Raw genomic sequence first — 20,090 nt, 5'->3', positions numbered from 1 at the left:
GCCTATCACTTTGTCCCTAGCTGAATTCTTTCTGCAATGAGATGTAAAGAACCTGAGCCTCATTAAGTCCTGAGCTCAGGAGTGCAATCTCATTTAAAAGACTGTGAATTCTATTTCCAATTTGAATTCTGGCTGGGTTTGAGTACTGACACATGGGTTCAAATGCCAGTTAAGGTGCACGGTATCACTAGGAGGAGAAGAAAGAAAAGAGCAGAAGACAAATTTGAAACAATAGTGACTGAGAATGTTGTTGATCCCAAGTTTGTGTGCCCTACAGGGAAGATAAGCAAACCAAAGCGTCAGAGTCTGGAGCAGAGAAAGGTTAATTGCAAGGGCCAAGCAAGGAGAATGAACATCTCAATGCTCAAAAAGCCCAAATTTCCCAGTGGCTTTGAGGGAAGAGTTTTTAAAGGCAAATCTGGGGGTAGGGCTCCAGGATATATGACTTTCTTCTGACTGGTTGCTGGTGAGGTAACAGGGTGGTCCAGAAATCTCAACCATCAGCCTTCTGGTTCCAACCAGTCTGGGATCCATGTGCTTCTGTTCCTGAAGTTTCCATCGTGCACCTGGGTGGAGGCCCCAGCACCTGTAGAAGAATTCAGAGATATGCATCAGATGCTATGCCCCTTAGGAGGGGCCAGGGAGCTGCCCATCACTGCACTGCGGTTTCTGACTGACTGCCTTTCCTCTGGTTCTGCATTCCCTCACTGCCCCAGTAATTGTTTGAATCTGCCTTATTTAACTCAGAAAAGGCCTAGGAGAATGAAGCCTTTTCCCTACAAACAAGAAACAGGGACACAGAAAGGCTTTTGTATCTAGAAGGGCTCCACAGGGTCCACAGCAGGTTCAAGAATTTTCCCAAATTAATGTCAGACACCAAACCACAGATTCAGGAAGCTCAGAGAATGCCAGGCAAGATAAGTGCCACCCCAACCACAAACTACCCCTAGGTGTAGTTATGTGTATATATATATATATATAATTTTTTTTTCATCCTAAAAGAAGCCAGATGGGAAGGGCAGGGAGAACCCCTTATCTATAGATGAAAAAAAAAAAAGATATGCATTATAGCTGACTCCTCAGAAACCATCCAAAGAAGATAGTAGAGTGAAAGTGTTTCAAAGTGTCAAGAGGAAAAAATGTAATTCATTGTGGACTGGTATAATTTAAATGGCTCACCACAATCTTTTGACGTTTCAGAATGGTGAAGTTGGGGACTGATTTCAAGTGGCCAAGCGGAAAAGGCTTGACACTACTCAGTTTGATGCAAGGGATTTTCCATTCGGTCTCCTCTTTCCAGTTGCCAGAGGCACTTTGTAAAATTACTCACCAGAGATGGGAATGTTTTTCAATGTTATCTCAAGGTTGTGTTTGGCTTCATTGGAAGAAAAATCAGTTTACATTTCACCAGTTTTGTAAGATTTCTGTATTAGTCAGACTATGCTAACTGCTCTGTTGTTGTGTGGTCTCTAAGTCATGTCCAACTCTTGCGACTCCATGGACTGTAGCCCGCCAGGCTCCTCTGTCCATGGGATTTCCCAGGCATGAATACTGGAATGGGTTGCCATTTTCTCCTCTGGGAGATCTTCCTGACCTAGGGATCGAACCCACATCTCCTGCATTGGCAAGTCGGATCTTTACCAGTGAGCCACCAGGGAAGCCTGTTATAAAACAAAACAAAACCCCAACCTCTTGAATTTCTTTACACAGAGTTTATTTATTGCTTCCTTATGACACAGTCTAATGCAGGGTATAGGAGAGGAGGATGCCTCTCATCCACAGTCATTCAGGGAGTTAGACTTTCTAGATGATGGTCACCAGCCATCATTTAGAGCCTTGGAGTCCCCAGCTTTGGACCAAATGAAAGGGGTATACATCACTTCTGCTGATGAGGTGTTACAGCTGGATATGAAAGTGAAGTCGCTCAGTCATGTACGACTCTTTGTGACCCCATGGACTGACTGGAGCCTACCAGGCTCCTCCGTCCATGGGATTTTCCAGGCAAGAGTACTGGAGTGGGCTGCCATTTCCTTACAGCTGGGTGGCTCCTCCTAATTGTAAAAGATGTAGATAAATGCAATCCAGTTCTGTGCTCAGTTTCTCTTCCGTAATTTCTACGTGAAGACTTGAGTTAACTGGCTCCATATTTCTGATTTATTCCAGTAAGGTTTTTTTTTGTGACAGCTGTTGCCATCTTCTTCCCTTCCCAGCTCTGGTTGGAAGCTATCATTTGGATATTGACTGGATATTGTCATGCCTTTTGGATTCATATCATCAGCAGTTTAATATACTTGCTTTCTCACAAGTTATTTATTGGTCATATTAATGTAATATGGCAGACAAGAAAATGAGCTGTGTTTACAAAACCTATTTGAACTATCTCCAGTGTCTTTTTAAAAATGTTATAAGCAGGATCCTCTATGACCCACCTCCCAGAATATTGGAAATAAAAGCAAAAATAAACACATGGGATCTAATTAAAATTAAAAGCTTCTGCACAAGAAAAGAAACTATAAGCAAGGTGAAAAGACAGCCTTCAGAATGGGAGAAAATAATAGAAAATGAAGCAACTGACAAACAACTAATCTCAAAAATCTCAAGCAACTCCTGCAGCTCAATTCCAGAAAAATAAACGACCCAATCAAAAAATGGGCCAAAGAACTAAATAGACATTTCTCCAAAGAAGACATACAGATGGCTAACAAACACATGAAAAGATGCTCAACATCACTCATTATCAGAGAAATGCAAATCAAAACCACAATGAGGTACCATTTCACGCCAGAATTGCTGTGATCCAAGTCTACAAGCAATACATGCTGGAGAGGGTGTGGAGAAAAGGGAACCCTCTTACACTGTTGGTGGCAATGCAAACTAGTACAGCCACTATGGAGAACAGTGTGGAGATTCCTTAAAAAACTGGAAACAGCTGCCATACGACCCAGCAATCCCACTGCTGGGCATACACACTGACGAAACCAGAATTGAAAGAGACACATGTACCCCAATGTTCATTGCAGCACTGTTTATAATAGCCAGGACATGGAAGCAACCTAGATGTCCCTCAGCAGATGAATGGATAAGAAAGCTGTGGTACGTATACACAATGGAGTATTACTCAGCCATTAAAAAGAATACATTTGAATCGGTTCTAATAAGGTGGATGAAACTGGAGCCTATTATACAGAGTGAAGTAAGCCAGAAAGAAAAACACCAATACTAACGCATATATATGGAATTTAGAAAGATGGTAATGACAACCCTGTATGCGAGAAGCCAAAGAGACACAGATGTATAGAACAATCTTTTGGACTCTGTGGGAGAAGGAGGGGGGAATGATTTGGGAGCATGGCATTAAAACATGTATAATATCATATAAGAAATGAATCGCCAGTCCAGGTTCGATGCAGGATACAGGAAGCTTGGGGCTGGTGCACTGGGATGACCCAAAGGGATGGTATGGGGAGGGAGGTGGGAGGGGGGTTCAGGATGGGGAACACGTGTACACCCGTGGTGGATGCATGTTGATGTATGGCAAAACCAATACAATATTGTAAAGTAAAAAATTAATTAATTAATTAATTAAAAAAATAAAAACTTTATAGCAGAGAATTCACTGAAGCATTTGAAATACATGCTACTTTACAATCATGTGACCCAAGAGACTCTTGTTATTGTTAAGCCATAAATTTGGCCTTAAATTTTCTAGCAATTAATATAAATAATTGTTATTTCTTCATATATGGATTCTAATTATTTATCATCTAATCATTTCATAAAATATAAAGCTATAGGGACCTCCCGGGTTCGGTCCCTGGGTCGGGAAGACCCCCCTGGAGAAGGGAATGGACATCCACCCCAGTATTCTTGCCTGGAGAATTCCAAGGACAGAGGTGCCTGGCAGGCTATAGTCCATGTGGTCGCAAAGAGTTGGACCTGACTGAGCAACTAACACTTTCACTTCATTTTCAGGGACCTCCCTGGCAAGTCCAGTGGTTAAGATTCCTCATGCCTCTAGGCCAAAAAACAAAACATAAAACAGAAGCAATATTGTAACAAATTCAATAAAGACTTTAAAAAAATAAAAATATAATATTATATATACAGGTTATATTTTTTGTGAATAAAACATTGAAGACTTTTAGACATACAGCCTTTTATAGATATTTTTCAAGGGATTTTTGTGATGTTTTTAAAATTCTAATTCAATGGAGAATTATGAATCTTCATATTAAGGTTTGATTCAGGGGGATAATGGGATGGGGGTTTGAATGGGGTTCAAGAATGGAGAGAATCTAGATGAGATTTCTGTGATAAAATTGTATAATACAACCATGAACTCTTCTGATTCCAACCTGTATTTTTCCTTCTCTACTATAAACCCACTTGCTATTTGAAAATGCCATACTTTTTCATAGGATAATCTGTTAAATCTCAGAAGACAGTCCTTTGACCATAGATTGCAGTATCACATCAAGTAATTCTTAAAACTCATGAAATAAAAACAACAGTGATATTTAAAGGTAGGTTTCATTGAGTGTTCAACAGCCTCGATTTGAGTTATATTTTTTGTAAGAATTTTCTTTTTTTTTTAATTTTATTTTTTAACTTTACATTATGGTATTGGTTTTGCCATATATCAAAATGAATCCGCCACACGTATACATGTGTTCCCCATCCTGAACCCTCCTCCCTCCTCCCTCCCCATACCATCCCTCTGCATATCAACAAGGGGCAGTGTTCAGTAGCTTCTCAAAAGTTTCTGATAGGTCACCAATTAGTTATGTGTTCATAATACTTAATCATAATACATAATTTTCCCTGTTAGTTCACAGTATAGCAGAATACCTTTTAAAAATCTATTTGGAACAAAACAAACACCTTCCCTAGGGTATCATATTTTGTGTTATTGTTTTATTTACTCTATTTTTGCTAAATATGCCTACATATTAGGTGTCATGTGGTATACTTAAATTTATAAAGTTTTTTACTATATCTGGATTTGCCTCCAGACTTTACATTTCTGTGCCTTATTTTATGATTATATAAGTTAACAGCCCTAATAATAACAAACTGACTCACGTGTGCTCCTAGTTCTCTGCTTAATAATCAATTGGCTAGACACTAACACGGTTCCTTTTCCAAAGTTTAAAATCAAGGTGTGGGGAATTCCCTGGTGGCTCAGTGGTTAGGACTTTGCACTTTCACTGCTGAAGGCCAGAGTTCAATCCTTAGCCAGGGAACTAGGATCCCACAAGCTGTGGAGAAGTGGTCCGAAAAAAAAAAAAAGATGTGAAGATTTGTTTATTAAGTCTCTCAAAATAGCTTTGATAAAGGTTGACACTGTAATTGCAGTTATGAGCATTCATGCTTTAAAAATATATATATTAAAAATTTTGTTTGTTTGTTTGGCTGTACCAGGTCTTAGCTTCAGCATGGGTAGTCTTAGTTGCAGCACGTGGGATCTAATTCCCTGACCAGGGTTCGAACCCAGCCTCCCTGCATTTGGACTGAAGAGTCTTAGCCACCAACAAAGTCCCTCCATGATTTTTTAAAAATAGTTTTCTTTAATTAAACATTTGTTAATGTCTATAAAAGCAAGTCAGGGAAATGTATGAAAAAAATACCCAGGTTATATATAAGAGAGAAAATAGTCCCAGTCCTGAGCTGGGGCATACTTTTACATCTGATGTAATTAGCTGTTCCTTCTGAGAAGAAATTAGAATTCTCCTTGATAGATTTTAATGAGTTTAAAACCACTTCTGTGAACCCCACCTTTCATCTCTCAGCCCTGGGAGAAACTCTCTTAGAGAGTCAAATGATCTTAGACTACAGTCCTTTGTGTCCTTATCTAAGAGTCTAAGCTCTAGACTTTACTGTTAAATATCTCCTTTTTGTTGCTGTTGTTTAGTCACTATGTCATGTCCCACGCAAAGCACAAAGTCACCAGGCTCCTCTGATCATGGGATTTTTCCAGGCAAGAACACTGGGTTGGGTTGCTGTTTCCTCCTCCAGAGAATCTTCCCGACCCAAGGACGGAATCCTTGTCTCCTATACTGGCAGATGGATTCTTTACCACTGAGCCACCTGGGAATCCCTAAATGTCTCTACCAGAAGAAAAATCATGATTTTTGTGTGAGAAATGGTTTTGTCTGAGAAATTTCTTTACAGATATTTTCAAAAGGTTTGTGATTTTTTAAAAATTAAAATTCAACTAAAAAATAACACAGCTTCATCAGCTTCATTGTTGAATTTATCTCCTTTATTGATGACTGAATATCCTTTATCCATTATTTAAAGAAAGGAATTTCCTTTATTCATATCCTTTCCAAAGGCTTGATTTTTTTTTCCCTTTAAACATTAATTTATTTATTTGGCTGTGCTGGATCTTAGCTGTGGCATGTGAGATCTAGTTCCCTGACCAAGGATTGAACCCAGGCCCCTTGTATTAGGAGCACGGAGTCTTAGCCTGTGGACCACAAGGAAGTTTCTCCAAAGGCTTGTTTTTGATAGCATGGCTTTGATGGGAGGACATAACCTCAACACTGATGCCTGAGGGGAGGAAAGGAGAACATCTCTTTAGGCGAGAAAATATTAGATTCAAAAGTTAGCATAAATTATATTTAAAATGGATAACCAACAAAGACCTACTGTATAGCACAGGAAACTTGTTCAATATCATGCCATAGACTGGATGGGAGGGGAGTTTGAGGGCGAATGGATGCATGTATATGCATGGCTGAATCCCTTCACTGTCCGCCTCAAACTATTGTAACATTAATAGACTGCATTCCAATATAAATTAAAAAGTTTTTGTTTTTTAAGTTAGCATAAGAAAGCCAAGAAAGACTCATGATACACTCTGATGTATGGCAGAGAAGAGTTGCTCTCCAGCTCTATGACGGTAAACTCTCAAAGTCAGGGATGAGCTAGTGTATTGTCTCTACATTTTATAGAAGATTAGTTGTTTAATGCAACTTAACTTTTGAAAAAAAAGAGTAAATTTCTCTGTGCATCAGTTATTTCAGGACATTATTTGCTTATTCCCTGTGGACCATACAAGGACCGATTAGGAAGAATGATTTAAAACATCTGCTCTCTAAATGACTGGAATACACTTGTCTTGGCTATCTTGACATGAACTATAAAATTTACATTTTTGAAAATACATCGATTTTTTTAAAATAGAAGATAATTCATTGATGTTATAAAATTTTCTTTCTTTATATATTTTTCATTAGGTGACTTTTATTGGTACCACTTGTGCTGCCATCCTCACTCAACTCCAGCACACCTGGATTTCTGGTGCTGCTGCATTCACCACGCCTGCAAAAACTCTAACTGCCACTGTGAATAATGGAAACTGTTGCTAAGTAAAACATAATCTTTTGAGGCACTTGTCTCAAAAAGTACCAAGTGAGAAAAAGACACCACTCTTCCTAGTTCTTCAAACACAGCACGTTCTTTGCTGAGAAGGGCTGTAAGTGATACATAATCCAGGGGGTCTGGTTAAGTGCCCACCCGATGCACCCCACTTCCTCAGGCCCCAGTGCGTCCTCACCCCTCTTCTTTGGTCAGTTCTGTCCCATGCCTATCCCCAGGTTGCTACCAGATCTAAAATATCCACTGACTACTGTTGTTTCTGGACATTCGGAGGGGCTGGGTTGTCCTCCACCTCCAACCTGCCGCCCTGGAGGCTCATTAACTTCCCAGATCCATGTCTCAAGTAGTGACTCACTCTTTCCTTCATTACACCCCTTGCTGATCATCACTTTTTATTATGTTCTACAATTCCCTGTTGGTACTTCCTCACTAATGCTAGCAGTTCTGAAACTGGCTGCTTTTAGGCAAAATATACTTTTCTACTGAGATTTCTCTTAACATTTTTTTCCTATATAACTTTTAGATTCCCCTGCCTTTAGTTTTCATGAGGTTCAGTCAATAACCCCACATATGCTGGTCAGTCTGTCAGACTGCTGGAATGAACCCATTGGTTGTCACAGAAACCTCAGCAAAGACTGCAAATAAATGGCATTAGCAGCTTCTAAAGAGAAATCTTCTGAAAGAGTGAATGGCTTTGTGTGTTGCCAATGGCGGGAATCCTGGACTAGTGATTAGGTCACTCCCATTGAGTCCTTGATTCATAGGTTTGCTTCCTGTAAAAGGCTTTTTAAAAAAATGTGTTGAACCCAACTTTCCTTGATGCAATGAAACAAGTCAAGGATGTTCAGATGAAACTCCAAGAGCAAAGTCAGAGGAGTAGCAGCGGAAACCAGAAGATATAAACTGACCCATTACCCAAAAGTTGCTATAGTTTGTTGATCCAGTATCCCGACAGTGAGTCACTCTGGCCGTCAGACTTCATTCCGGTTTATGACAGAGCATCACTTATAAGAATTGCCATCAAGGAAGAAGAAACTGGCCACAATCCATGAAGCACAAAGAGCCACTCTTACCTTTTCTGCTCTATATTTGAAAACTTTCACTTGCTTTTGAGTTGTTTTCTTTATAGTATGATTCACTATTGTTTTGTTCAATGATAAAGTATAAACAAAAAGCCACACTGGTGTCTCTCCCATCCTAGACACCTCAACCCAGGACTCTGGAATGGCCATGTGGAAAGTAAGAACTAGCCCTGCCAGGAGTCTGTGTCCGACAGAGGCCCCAGGACCATGGCAGGGCTCTGCTCAGCCGCTCCGTATCAGTCTTCAGATCAGAGAGGTTCTCTCAAAGCCTTCAATTAGCTCTCAGTTCAGTTCAGTTCAGTCGCTCAGTCGTGTCTGACTCTTTGCGACCCCATGAATCGCAGCACGCCAGGCCTCCCTGTCCATCACCAACTCCCAGAGTTTGCTCAAACTCATATCCATTGAGTCGGTGATGCCATCCAGCTATCTCATCCTCTGTCGTCCCCTTCTCCTCCTGCCTCCAATCCCTCCCAGCATCAGTCTTTTCCAATTAGCTCTAGCTACCCCTTAATTCATCAGAGCTATTCATGCTATCAGCCCATACCCCTCCTCGTGACTCTCAGCCTCTGAAGCCTCTGAAAGCAGCTCTGATGCGGCGGCACCTTTTCCTAATATCTTACATATTAGATGTCATCTCACTGTCCAGTTTTCTTAGAGGTCAAATATGAGAGTGGTCTACATGTAGCTTCTGGTTTGACACAGTGCCTGCCATGACTATGGTCCACAAGTCCACTGATATCAAACACTTTGGTGAACATGGTGGGATTTATTAAAGACTATGTAAGGAGGGCTTCCCTGGTAGTTCAGTGGGTAAGAATCTGTCTTTCAGTTTAGGGGACACTGGTTGGATCTCTGGTCTGGGAAGATCCCACATGCCGCGGGACGACTAAGCCCATGTGCTACGACTACTGAGCCTGTGCTCTAGAGCCCGGGAGGCACAACTACTGAGCCACATGCTGTAACTACTGAAGCCCAAGCAAGAGAAGCCGTCGCAAGTGGGAAGTCTGAGCACTGTGACTAGAGAGGAGCTCCCGTCCACCACAACTCGAGAAAAGTCCACGCAGCCATGAAGACCCAACATAGCCAAAAATACATAAATGTTTTTTAAAAATTAAAAAAAGACTGTGTAAGGAACATGGAAAGGAGGAGTGACATTGCCCACCACACAGCACATGAGTTAATAACGTCTTCATTAGTCGGTTGCTGTTTATTTCAATTTTCCATTGGAGGTACGTTTCTCTCTCTGTTTTCGCTCCAACCCAGGGCTCACTCCCTCTGCTTCCTTCTACCTTGCTTTACTATGCAGAATGCCTGAATGCTGGCCAGCTTTTCCTTTGCTAAGGGCTTATGAAATTCTTATTTCAACCAAGCAGTCTCTCTTGGGAAGGCCACATGGGAGTGCAAAGTGAGTTGTCGCTTAAAAAAATAAATTTTTCCGGATCATTGCATTACACAATCTGAAGTTTCTTGACTTTCCTGTGTCAAACTAATCTTTTAGATTCAAAAGCAGAGCCACAGATGGTTCAACTGGTTTCTCAAAAGTTTTAAACAATCCCAACTTTAGTTTTACTGGCATTCGAATAAATTGCTCTGCCTTTTCCCTCCTCTGGTATTCCTACCTGCCTTGTACTGAATAAAGATAGATGGTTCTGTGCAAGACTGTGTCAACTATTTACGTCTAGATTTATCTTTTTTGGCTTTTTACTTCTTTTCTCCTTAAGTTCCCCACATTCCTTTTCTACAGGAAGCGTGGAAAAGATAAAGGTGCCAGGAAAGATATTAGCTTTTGGCTGCTGGCCTGACTGTTGCCCTTTAGTATTTATTAGCTAACTTTCTTAACTAGCAATATACTTTAAGATGAGCCATAAAGGGAAAAAGAACCAAAGCAGAGAACAGTTTCTGTTTTCAACACTATGGAGGGCTGATTGTAAGTTTTCTGAGTTCTGGGGTTTTTCATTGGAAGTTTCCTCCGAAAATCACTTCTTTTCCCAGCACTCTTCCTTGCCTTACTGGGTTTTTACAACCTGTTTTCCAAGGCCAGAGGTCACATCCATTAGTCGTCTCATTTCTACAAATGCATATGGTAAAATAGAAGAATAAACAGGAGTGTATCTAAGTATCAACTCATTTTGCTTGTTGGGATGGGAAAAAAGAAGTTTTAAAAAAGACCTGTCTTACTGATGATAATTCTACAGTTTCACTAAACTCAACTCGATATTTCATGGAACACTTCCTATGTGCAAGTTCTTTGCTAGGTGCGTATACGTGTGCTAAGTCGCTTCAGTTGTGTCCAACTCTTTGCGACCCTATAGACCACAGCCCACCAGGCTGCTCTGTCCATGGGATTTTCCTGACACAACTGGAGTGGGTTGCCATGCTCTCTTCCAGGGGATCTTCCCTGGATCCCACCCAGGGATCGAACCTGCATCTCCTGCACTGCAGGCAGATTTTCTTTACCACTAAACAATTGCATATGGACAAAATTTTGAAGAGAATGTGTAAGTATATAAATAGTTGTATTACAAATGGTAAAATTATACATGAATGTTTTTATTAAGACATTTTTATAATTAAATAAAAACTGAAAGTTGAGACTTACTTGTCTTATTCTACTGATTCTTTACCTATGCTGTCATCTATGATGACAGCCATCTATGAAGGAGGAAGCTACATCTATCTTTTAAACTGGGTCAATGTTTTAAAGAGCCAAAACTTTTGGGGGTTCATATAGTAGTTCAGTGTTAAAATTTGGAATGTAACATTAAAAGAAATCTACTTCTATAATTTTTAGACAAATGTAGGCTGGAGAATCCTCCTTCCAATCAGAGGAAAAGCTACTGAAATGCTCGTACTTGGTTTCCTTACCTATAAAGGGAATAATAATAAAACCTACTTCATTACTTGTTTTGTTTTTGTTTAGGTTCGTTTTGCTTTAATAAGAATAAGTGCCTGGTACCTTTTTACGTTTCCCTGGTGGCTCAGACGGTAATGAATCTGCCTGCAATGCAGGACACCCAGCTCTTCAATCCCTGGGCCAGGAAGATCTCCAACAGAAGGGAAAGGCAACCTACTCTGGTATTCTTTCCTGGAGAATCCCATGGACAGACAGCCTGGTGGGCTACAGTCCATGGGGTTGCAAAGAGTCAGATACGACTGAGCGACTAACACTTTCACACTTTCACACTTTCACCTACTTGGTATTCACTAAACGTGGATGGGAGTTGGTGGGAGTGTTAGCTGAAGCCTGACCAGACTCTGGGGGACACTCCTGGGACCTTGAATTCACCTCCATAAAGGGTACAGATCCTCATGATACTATATGTCAAGGAGGACTTGAGGGGACAAAAAGATCTGGCCTATACCAGGCCCCTGCCATAAATATTTACTTTGTGGAAAGAGCAGAGTTCAAGTAGAGGATAAATAAATAACCATTCTTTTCATCTCTCTCTCCAGTCCCTTCCCTCTTGTGGTTTAATTGTCACACACAAAGAAACAGGGGTGTTTAAATACCAAGACTGTCCTTCCCTGTCTAAGGGAGAGGTAGGAGAGGGGCTAATATTAGCTGTAACACTGATTCATGAATTCATTCAACCAAGATCGATGGAGCACCCTGAGATGTAAAGACCCTCCGCTGTCTGGTTTTATAAGGCAACAGCTTTAAAGGGTCAAGAGGGGGAAAAGATTGAGTTTTATTTTAAGCTTCTGACTGTTTTCTGTATCAAGCTGAATAAAAATTTCACTGGAGCAATTCATCATAAATGTCTTGCCTCTTAATTCTTTTGATAGAAACTAGCTACCATGGGCAGACAAAAGGATTTTACAAAGACTATTATGCAATGTTGTACAATCAGCCAAAACTGCATTATGCTCAGTGTCTTTGAAGAGCCTGGCATTTCTGCTTTGGAATGACTCAAAGAAATGTCCTAGATGGTGTCTCTTGGAAGACTTTCCTCGTGTCCCACCTATGTGTGGTCCTTCAACCACAGCCAAACTTCGCTCCCACTCTCTGAATTTCCCAGTCTCAAGTATTTGTCACACTGAGTTATTAAAACATCCCGATTCACTTTCACTCACTTTAACAGTTACGTAGAAATTACTCACGTTGTTGGCTTCTGGGAAATACATTTGTAATGCTTTCGTCTGAGCTGTCATACATAATATGCTTCCTTGACATCTGGAATCCAAGTGATGTAGATTGGAGACATCACAATGCTGTACTGGTAATGGCTAGAAAACAGAGATGTGATGGCAAAGTAGCCCTTGGAAGAAAGACAGTAAAATTGAGTTAAATTCAGCAAACATTTAGAGTATCAATCAGACACAGAAAGAACATACATTACAGAATGAGCCTAATGTAATCGCTCTGGATCCTTCAGAAGCTTATGACTTAGTGGGAAAAATGGATATTGATAACTAAGAAATGCCCTTATAGAATACAAATAAAGTTATGTAGGAGCACAAAGTAAATAGTTATTAACCTTGGATATGACTTTTGGTCATTGCTATGTTGTTGCTAAGTCGTTTCAGTCATGTTTGACTCTGTGCGACCCCATAGACGGCAGCCCACCAGGGTCCCCCATCCCTGGGATTCTCCGGGCAAAAACACTGGAGTGGGTTGCCATTTCCTTCTCCAATGCATGAAAGTAAAAAGTGAAAATGAAAGTGAAGTCGCTCAGTCGTGTCCGACTTTTAGCGATCCCATGGACTGCAGCCCACCAGGCTCCTCCATCTAGCGATCCCATGGACTGCAGCCCACCAGGCTCCTCCATCCATGGGATTTTCCAGGCAAGAGTACTGGAGTGGGGTGCCATTGCCTTCTCTTCGTAGCCCGATAGGCGTGGTTTAACATATTAACTTTACCATTTACTGCTTTCTAGTCTTAAGCACATTACTTAATCTTTCTGTGTCTTAACTAACTCAAAGGTAAAATGGGTTTAGTTACAATAATTATCAGATCACCGGGAGGCACAATTAAGCCATGCGCATGCGCCATATAGCTTTCTATGCAAAGTCGGGAAAGAGGGCGTCCAGGTCAAGCGATTTCCTGTCAGGGAGGCAGAGTGGAAGGTGTACATACTCCATCCACTCACATTTCACTGGAGAAAATGCAGTCACCTTGTCACGCACGACTGAATGGGGAGCTGGGCAGCGGAATCTCTAGCTGGGCAGCTGGAAGAGGGTAGAAAAGGCCCACAAACTCCACAAACAAATGCAATAATTCTTAGGTAATGGTTAGACTTTTAATCCACATTGAAAAAAAAAGCCACAACTCTGTGACGGCGCCATGAACAAAGCAGACAGACCATGTGTCATGTCATACTGTGTCTCAGTCATGTCTGACTCCCTATGACCCTATGGACTGTAGCCCGCCAGGCTCCTCTGTCCATGGATTCTGCAGGCAAGAATACTGGAGTGGGTTGTCATGCCTTCCTCCACTGGATCTTCCTGACCCAGGGACTGAACCCAAGTCTCCTGCATCTCCTGCATTGGCAGGTGAATTCTTCACCACTGAGCCACCTAGGTGGTCCCCAAATCCTCTGCTCTATTCCTTAGGAGAGGTCCCCAACCTTTTTTGGCTAGAGACCAGTTTCATAGAAGACAATTTTCCTACAGATAGTGGGAGGCAGGGATGGTTTTAGTTTTGCCCACCACTCACCTCCAGCTGTGTGGCCAGGTTCCTAACAGACCGCTTGGGAACCCCTGTTCCAGAGTACATTAATTTGTCATTGTGAGCAACACTGGGGCAATAGAGAGCAAAACTGCATCTGTGGTTTTCCCCTCCCAGCCTTCAGTTTTTCCTAGGCTGCTGTTGGAAGAAACAGAAACACATCCAAGGTGTGGAAAGGTGGAGAACAGCTGCTTGATGGAGACGCACTTGCTACAGGGCAAAGCGACAACGAACAGCAGGGATGGAGAACAGGGCACACCAAGCAGAAGGGCACCTCGGTCTGGGATAATCTAATGCAGAGAAAATATCCCTAAACACACCTGAATGTTCTCTGAAGGCGTCACTGTGTTGCTGCCAAGCACAGACACTGCTGTTCTGGGTGAATTCAGTGAAAAACATCCCTAGAAGATGAGGGTAGGATCCAATATTATTAACATCCTCTCCCCCTTTCTTACCCTCCTCCCCATGTCCCTCACACCAAAAACCAGTCCTGAGATAATTTTTATCCCAATTAAGTGAGATTTAAGTGAACATTAAGAAAAAACATTTAAACTAGAAAAGAAATCTCAGAGGAGGAACCTATAATCTAATGGAAAGATTTCCGTTTGGTCAGCAAGGAAGGCTGAATGATCCAATACTCACAGAATGAAGTGTTTAGTTCGTGTATTTAGTAGATAAAATGAAAATGCTGCCATGCTTTTGAGGCAAACTTTACTCACCCAGATAGCTTCATTACCCGATAGAATTATACAAATCAGGTTAAACTCCATGAATGTGATATTTAATAAAGTTTCTCATTTTTTCCCTACTGTAATATGCAGAGACAACATGTTTGATGTCTCAGTGGATATGTTTAAAGTTGTTATTGGTTACAGTTATGTGTGTGTGTTGTCAGTTTCCCAAGCCTAGAAGGTGAATTTAGCAAGAATTACTAGAGAAGATTTTTCAGTCACTTTAAGAACACCAGTTGTGAACTTCCCTGGCAGTCCAGTGGTTAAGACTGATGCTTCCACTGCAGGGCGTATGGGTTTGATCCCTAATTGAGGCACGAAGATCCCACATGCCATGCGATGCAGCCAAATAAAAAAGAATATATCTTGCCATCATTCTGATGATTTTCCATCTTTATCCAAAGAAGGAAAACATTAGTACAGATAACTCTAGAAGGCAATAATCAGAATTCAATCTGTTTAAGAATACATGTCTGTGTGCATTTCTGATATTCTTGGTATTCCCAGCCTTTCAAACAACTAACAAGAAAATGATGTAAACATCTGACTTGAAAAAGTTACAAAGCTTCTAGCTTCCCCTTCTTGACCTCAGGAAAGCTAAGAATTAATTCAGTTCAGTTCCATCCAACAGGATTGTCTGTACATCTGCTGTGTACTGATTAGTGATTTTAAGTAAGACAAATCATAATCTTTAGCCACTTCCATCCCCTAAGGGAGAATCTGCCATAAAGACCCAGGGGAAGAAGGCAACTGGGTCTCAGGAACAAGGAGTAACCAAGACCCAGAAAGCTCTCAGAACACTCTCTGCAGGACTGCTTCCTTCACTTGCGTGTCTTTATTCTGAAGGGCTTTCTCTACCTCTTTAGACAGTTGTTCACACGTTACATGTCTACATAGACAAATTTGTCGTCTCTGGATTGCAATTCCAAATTTCCAGGACAGGGAAACATATTAACCCAGTTTATTTCTGGTTTCTATTCCCCATCTTGCCGGCTGAGTCTGATGTGGTAAGATCATGTATATGAAACTGGCTAAAAGGGAAATATCCCTAAAGTCAGGGAGGTAGTTCTCAGAGAAAGGAGATTATTTAGATCAGATAGTCTCTAAATTGTCCTCATACATATAGCCCAGAATAAGAATTGTGGAAACAAAAGAGATGCTTATACTACAATCTCTGGCTTTACAAAGGTCACAATCTCATAAACCCACACGTACACATGGAGGAGTAACATTTAGTACTCTGATTAAGTACTGAAGGGGTGACTTTGATCAGAAGGGAGCCAGATAGAGTAGGAACACAGTAGACCTCAAAATAAGTAGGTTCAAATTTTGGCTCTGGCTCCTACTCATTTATGTATCCTTAGTAGGGTCACAGATTCTTCATTTGTAGATCTTTATCTTATTTGTAAAATATGGATGATTATATATAAATTTAAAGGCATTTTTAAATGATAATTAAATGCAGCACCTACCAAACACAGGATACAGCAGACTCCAGATCACAATAGTTTGGTTCAGTAAGTATGTATCAAACACATCCTTGGTGAAGCACTGGACTACATATGAAGACGTAGAAGTTAGTTGTCCTGGGGAAATGCAGATTGTTCGAGGGGCCTGGGAGGTAGGAATAAGACAGATGAACAGTTAATTCAATCATCATTCCAGTTGTGCTTTAGATTGATCTGACAAGATTTCAGGGAGGTGCTAGGACATAACTAGGCCCTATGTAGGTAGAGAGGACTTGAACAGGAACGGGCATGCGTGCTCTTTGTGACCCCACGGACTGTAGCCCACCAGGCTCCTCTGTCCATGAGATTCTTCAGGCAAGAATACTGGTGTGCTTTGCCATTCCGTTCTCCAGGGGATCTTTCCAACCCAGGGATTGAACCCATGTCTCTGAAGTCTCCTGCATTGGAATGTGTATTCTTTACCACTAGCGCCACCTGGGAAGCCCTTGAACAGGAACATTTCCTATCAAACCGGGTAAAACCTTGAGCTAGCTGACCCAACTCTGGGAGGCTGATGGTTCACATTTTCTCTGTGACAAGGAAGCTACATGAATAAGTAAAAAGACCTTTTCCAAACATTACTGGGCTTAAATAAAGGTGTTAAGGGAGACATCAATATAGTTTTTAAGCAGGTTTTTACATAGTAAAGGAAGATATAAAATCCACAGTGAAAATCATCCACCTAATAGGTAACTGAAAGCATATTTTCTGTGCTCAGTGAAAATGAAAATACTCAGGAAAAGAATTAAACATTTGAATGTATTAGTTCAGAAAACTTATGCCATAAGCTGAAACTAGATAAAGTTTCAAAAACACTCTTTGCTGGGTTAACTGGAAAAAGAAAAAAAAAGAAATGATACCAGCATTTGACTATTTTAAAGTTGTTGCACTAGTCAAAGCCTGCCAAGCAATTTACCATCTCACAGAACAATTTGTTCACTTCACTTAGAAATTAGAAGTGTGTTTGGGCCAATAAAGCTAAATTTGTAGTAGTCATTTTTATTAACGGAAGTGTTTTCCAGATGTTACTTAAGTCTGGTTGTCTGGGACCTGTTCCAATAAATGAGCAAAGTTTGATTTCATAGGTTGTCACTGTTGATTCTGTCTAACCTTTGGACTAATTGGTTCATCCTAACATATTTGCTCCGGTATATAAGAGCATTGGACATTGGAGAAATTCACCTCTCCTTTTACGGGTAAGTGTCACAGTTAACTTGCTTCATGGAGTTATATGTTTTCAATTCAATAAGGATTTATTAAAAGTTTATTAAAGGTGCTTGAAAAGATTTATAAGGAGAGTAGTTGGAGAGTTTAGAAAAGAATCACATTTATGCAATACACCTGCCGGAGGCTTATGAATTTATACTGAGAGTTAAGAGAATGTTGGAATGATAACTGTTAAATTAAATTTTACTAAAGCTGGTTACTTATTTTTTCCCTTCAATATAGGATTTAAATCTTGTACTTTAAGAACATGCTATAATTTGAATAGAGTTTTAAGATAAGTCTTTTTTTCTATTTAGGAGATTCTAAAGTATTAAAATGGTCAGTAACGTGGTTGAGATGGTGATTTGATGATTTTTTTTTTTTCTGTATAAGATTAAATCTAATGGTCAAGTATTTACAATGAATTAAGGCTGGTTATTTTTAAAAGTCTTGCTTTAAGAATGGGAAAGTTTTTTTATCATTAAATTGAATTTTGAAATTATTGAAATGCTGTAATACAAGCATAAATTAGTGGTGAGATCCAAGAGGCGTTTCTAATACTTTTATTTTCTTTTCAGCGAGGGCTCAGTACCTGAAAACAGCCATGGAGTGGAAAATACTTCCCATTTACTTGCTGCTGTTTTCTGTTTTCTTGATTCAGCAAGCTTCTTCTCAAGGTACCTTAACTGTCAAAAATACTTTTATTTGACAGAGATTGCTAATTGTTCAGTTCTGACTTTTAGGTCAACAAAAGAAATAACTTTCTAAAAATGATATTTGTCTGAGTTTAATGTATAGTAAAACCTTAAAAGTAGGTAAAGACTATGTAGCATATTTATAAGCATTTTGTATTATGAAATCTTTGTAGAAGTTTTGAGCTTTTCAATAGAGTAGTTTTTGTACTTATTGTTTCTATGGTTCTCCCAAAGGTTTAAAAAACACAAGACACACAATAAAATTATGTTGGAATGATATATCATCAGATTAACTGAAATGAACAATATTTAAACAGCATATGATTTTTTCCTACGTTTACAAAGAAATTCAACTAATCTTTTATATCAAATAAATTATCAATAGCTTATGTTGGCATCATGTTGATATAAATACACTACAGTGAATATTTATGTTTCAAAGGGCATTTTAGTAATCTTGAAAATGTGCCTTCTTTCAAGGACTATTCAGATAGGAATTTACACAGGTGTGGATGTCATTTTACAACATTGAACCATTCACGGCCCTCCAAAAATAGTCCTGTAAGAACAGTTCTTATTATTCATTTTTAGAAAATGTTAAGGTACGTGCAGTGTAATCACCTTAACAGAATTCTCTAGCATCATAAAATAGATTACTTAACAATAACACCAAGCTTTGGATTTTTGTTTCCCTTTTTTTCCTTTGATAAGCAAAATATGAGAGAAGAAAAATCAAGGTATATAACTGTTATGGCAAAATTACTCTTGTAAGGTAGACACTTTCAGTAAAATGATTAAATAAACTGAGCATGTGAGATACCTGCCTGCGTGGACATAGTTTCAGAATCACTTAGGTAAGGTGGAAAAACTCATGAGAGCAAATATAAATATTTAATCAGGAATGATGAGTACTCTGGTGTCTCCAAGCTCTTCTGCTCTCTCAGAATAATATTACAAGGTTCATAACACGGGTGCATTTCCTAAGTCACTTCTCCTTCATAATACTATTGGTGGGTCACAAATTTTACTCCTTTAATTAAATGAATTTAAAACTAGTTGTTAAAATCAATATCAATTAAACTAGGGCATTCATTAAATCTATGGAAATGAGTATTTCCTATAAAAATAATTGACTTCCTATTTCAGAAATCTGCTAGTTGTAAAAGAATAACCTTTTGATGTTGTCTTGTCTGCTTTTCTTGCCTTCTCAATCTCTTCCCATTCTTTTTTCCGTATATATAATATATGTATTTATATACATACACTATATATGATATGCATTTTTGTATGCATTGTACACATATGTATGTAAAAAGTTCTGAAAGTTGTCCTAATGTTCACTGTTTTACTTGCATAGTAAGACTTTAATTTTCCTGGATTCATTATTTTGAGATTTTTTCAGTGCTTCAACATCCCTCTGTGGATTCAGAACATTGCACCTGCCAGTCTCTATTCCATGGATGGATTCAGTTGTTACATTTCTGTGGTTATTTCTCAGGGAGGTTTTCATGGTGTTTCCAAATGATTTAAAAAATATATATATGTAAGGATAATTATGCTTTTATTTTATCTAAAATAATTCTGTTCATGATTTTTATATTCATGCTCAGATGCTTTTCAAGAATTACCTATTTTGTACTCTCTTTAGCAGTGGTTGAAGGCCTCTGACTTCTCCCCACATGTATAGACCCCAGTTATCCCACCAGCGAAAGGAGCAGGAGTACAGGAACATTCGTGCTGGCATAGCCAGCTTGCTGTAAACGCATCATCAGGAATGAGAGGCGATGGGATTGGGTGGGGAAAGTTTGGGTTTTGGA

The 20,090-nt window shown here is 39.7% G+C and overlaps 2 protein-coding genes across 7 annotated transcripts in view; one reads left to right on the top strand and one right to left on the bottom strand.

The window, feature by feature from the left end:
• Nucleotides 1–222: 222 nt before the first annotated feature.
• LOC147356195 (uncharacterized) overlaps nucleotides 223–20,090 on the bottom strand; it is a 25,265-nt gene continuing 5,397 nt past the window's right edge. For 2 of the 4 annotated variants that reach the window (XM_086343335.1, XM_086343334.1), the window contains 2 exons: nucleotides 16,337–16,478; nucleotides 14,290–14,534 (listed from right to left, as the gene is read on the bottom strand). In XM_086343335.1, the coding sequence (XP_086199461.1) occupies nucleotides 14,344–14,534; nucleotides 16,337–16,478 (333 nt within the window). In that variant the 3' untranslated portion in view covers nucleotides 14,290–14,343. Of the gene's footprint in view, nucleotides 587–12,566; nucleotides 12,725–14,289; nucleotides 14,535–16,336; nucleotides 16,479–20,090 lie in introns of those variants that run through there. The other 2 variants (XM_086343336.1, XM_086343333.1) reach the window with 2 other exon arrangements.
• Nucleotides 17,451–20,090, top strand: part of PRG4 (proteoglycan 4) — a 16,760-nt gene continuing 14,120 nt past the window's right edge. For 2 of the 3 annotated variants that reach the window (XM_086343328.1, XM_086343327.1), the window contains exons 1-2: nucleotides 17,454–17,568; nucleotides 18,157–18,255. In XM_086343328.1, the coding sequence (XP_086199454.1) occupies nucleotides 18,183–18,255 (73 nt within the window). In that variant the 5' untranslated portion in view covers nucleotides 17,454–17,568; nucleotides 18,157–18,182. Of the gene's footprint in view, nucleotides 17,569–18,156; nucleotides 18,256–20,090 lie in introns of all 3 variants that reach the window. The other variant, XM_086343329.1, reaches the window with a different exon arrangement.

The sequence above is a fragment of the Bos grunniens genome, chromosome 16, assembly GCF_055505025.1.
Source record: "Bos grunniens cultivar Pamir isolate PY7600 chromosome 16, Bosgru_T2T1.0, whole genome shotgun sequence".
NCBI classification, from domain to species: Eukaryota; Metazoa; Chordata; class Mammalia; order Artiodactyla; family Bovidae; genus Bos; species Bos grunniens.
This window is presented reverse-complemented; position numbering and strand designations above follow the sequence as displayed.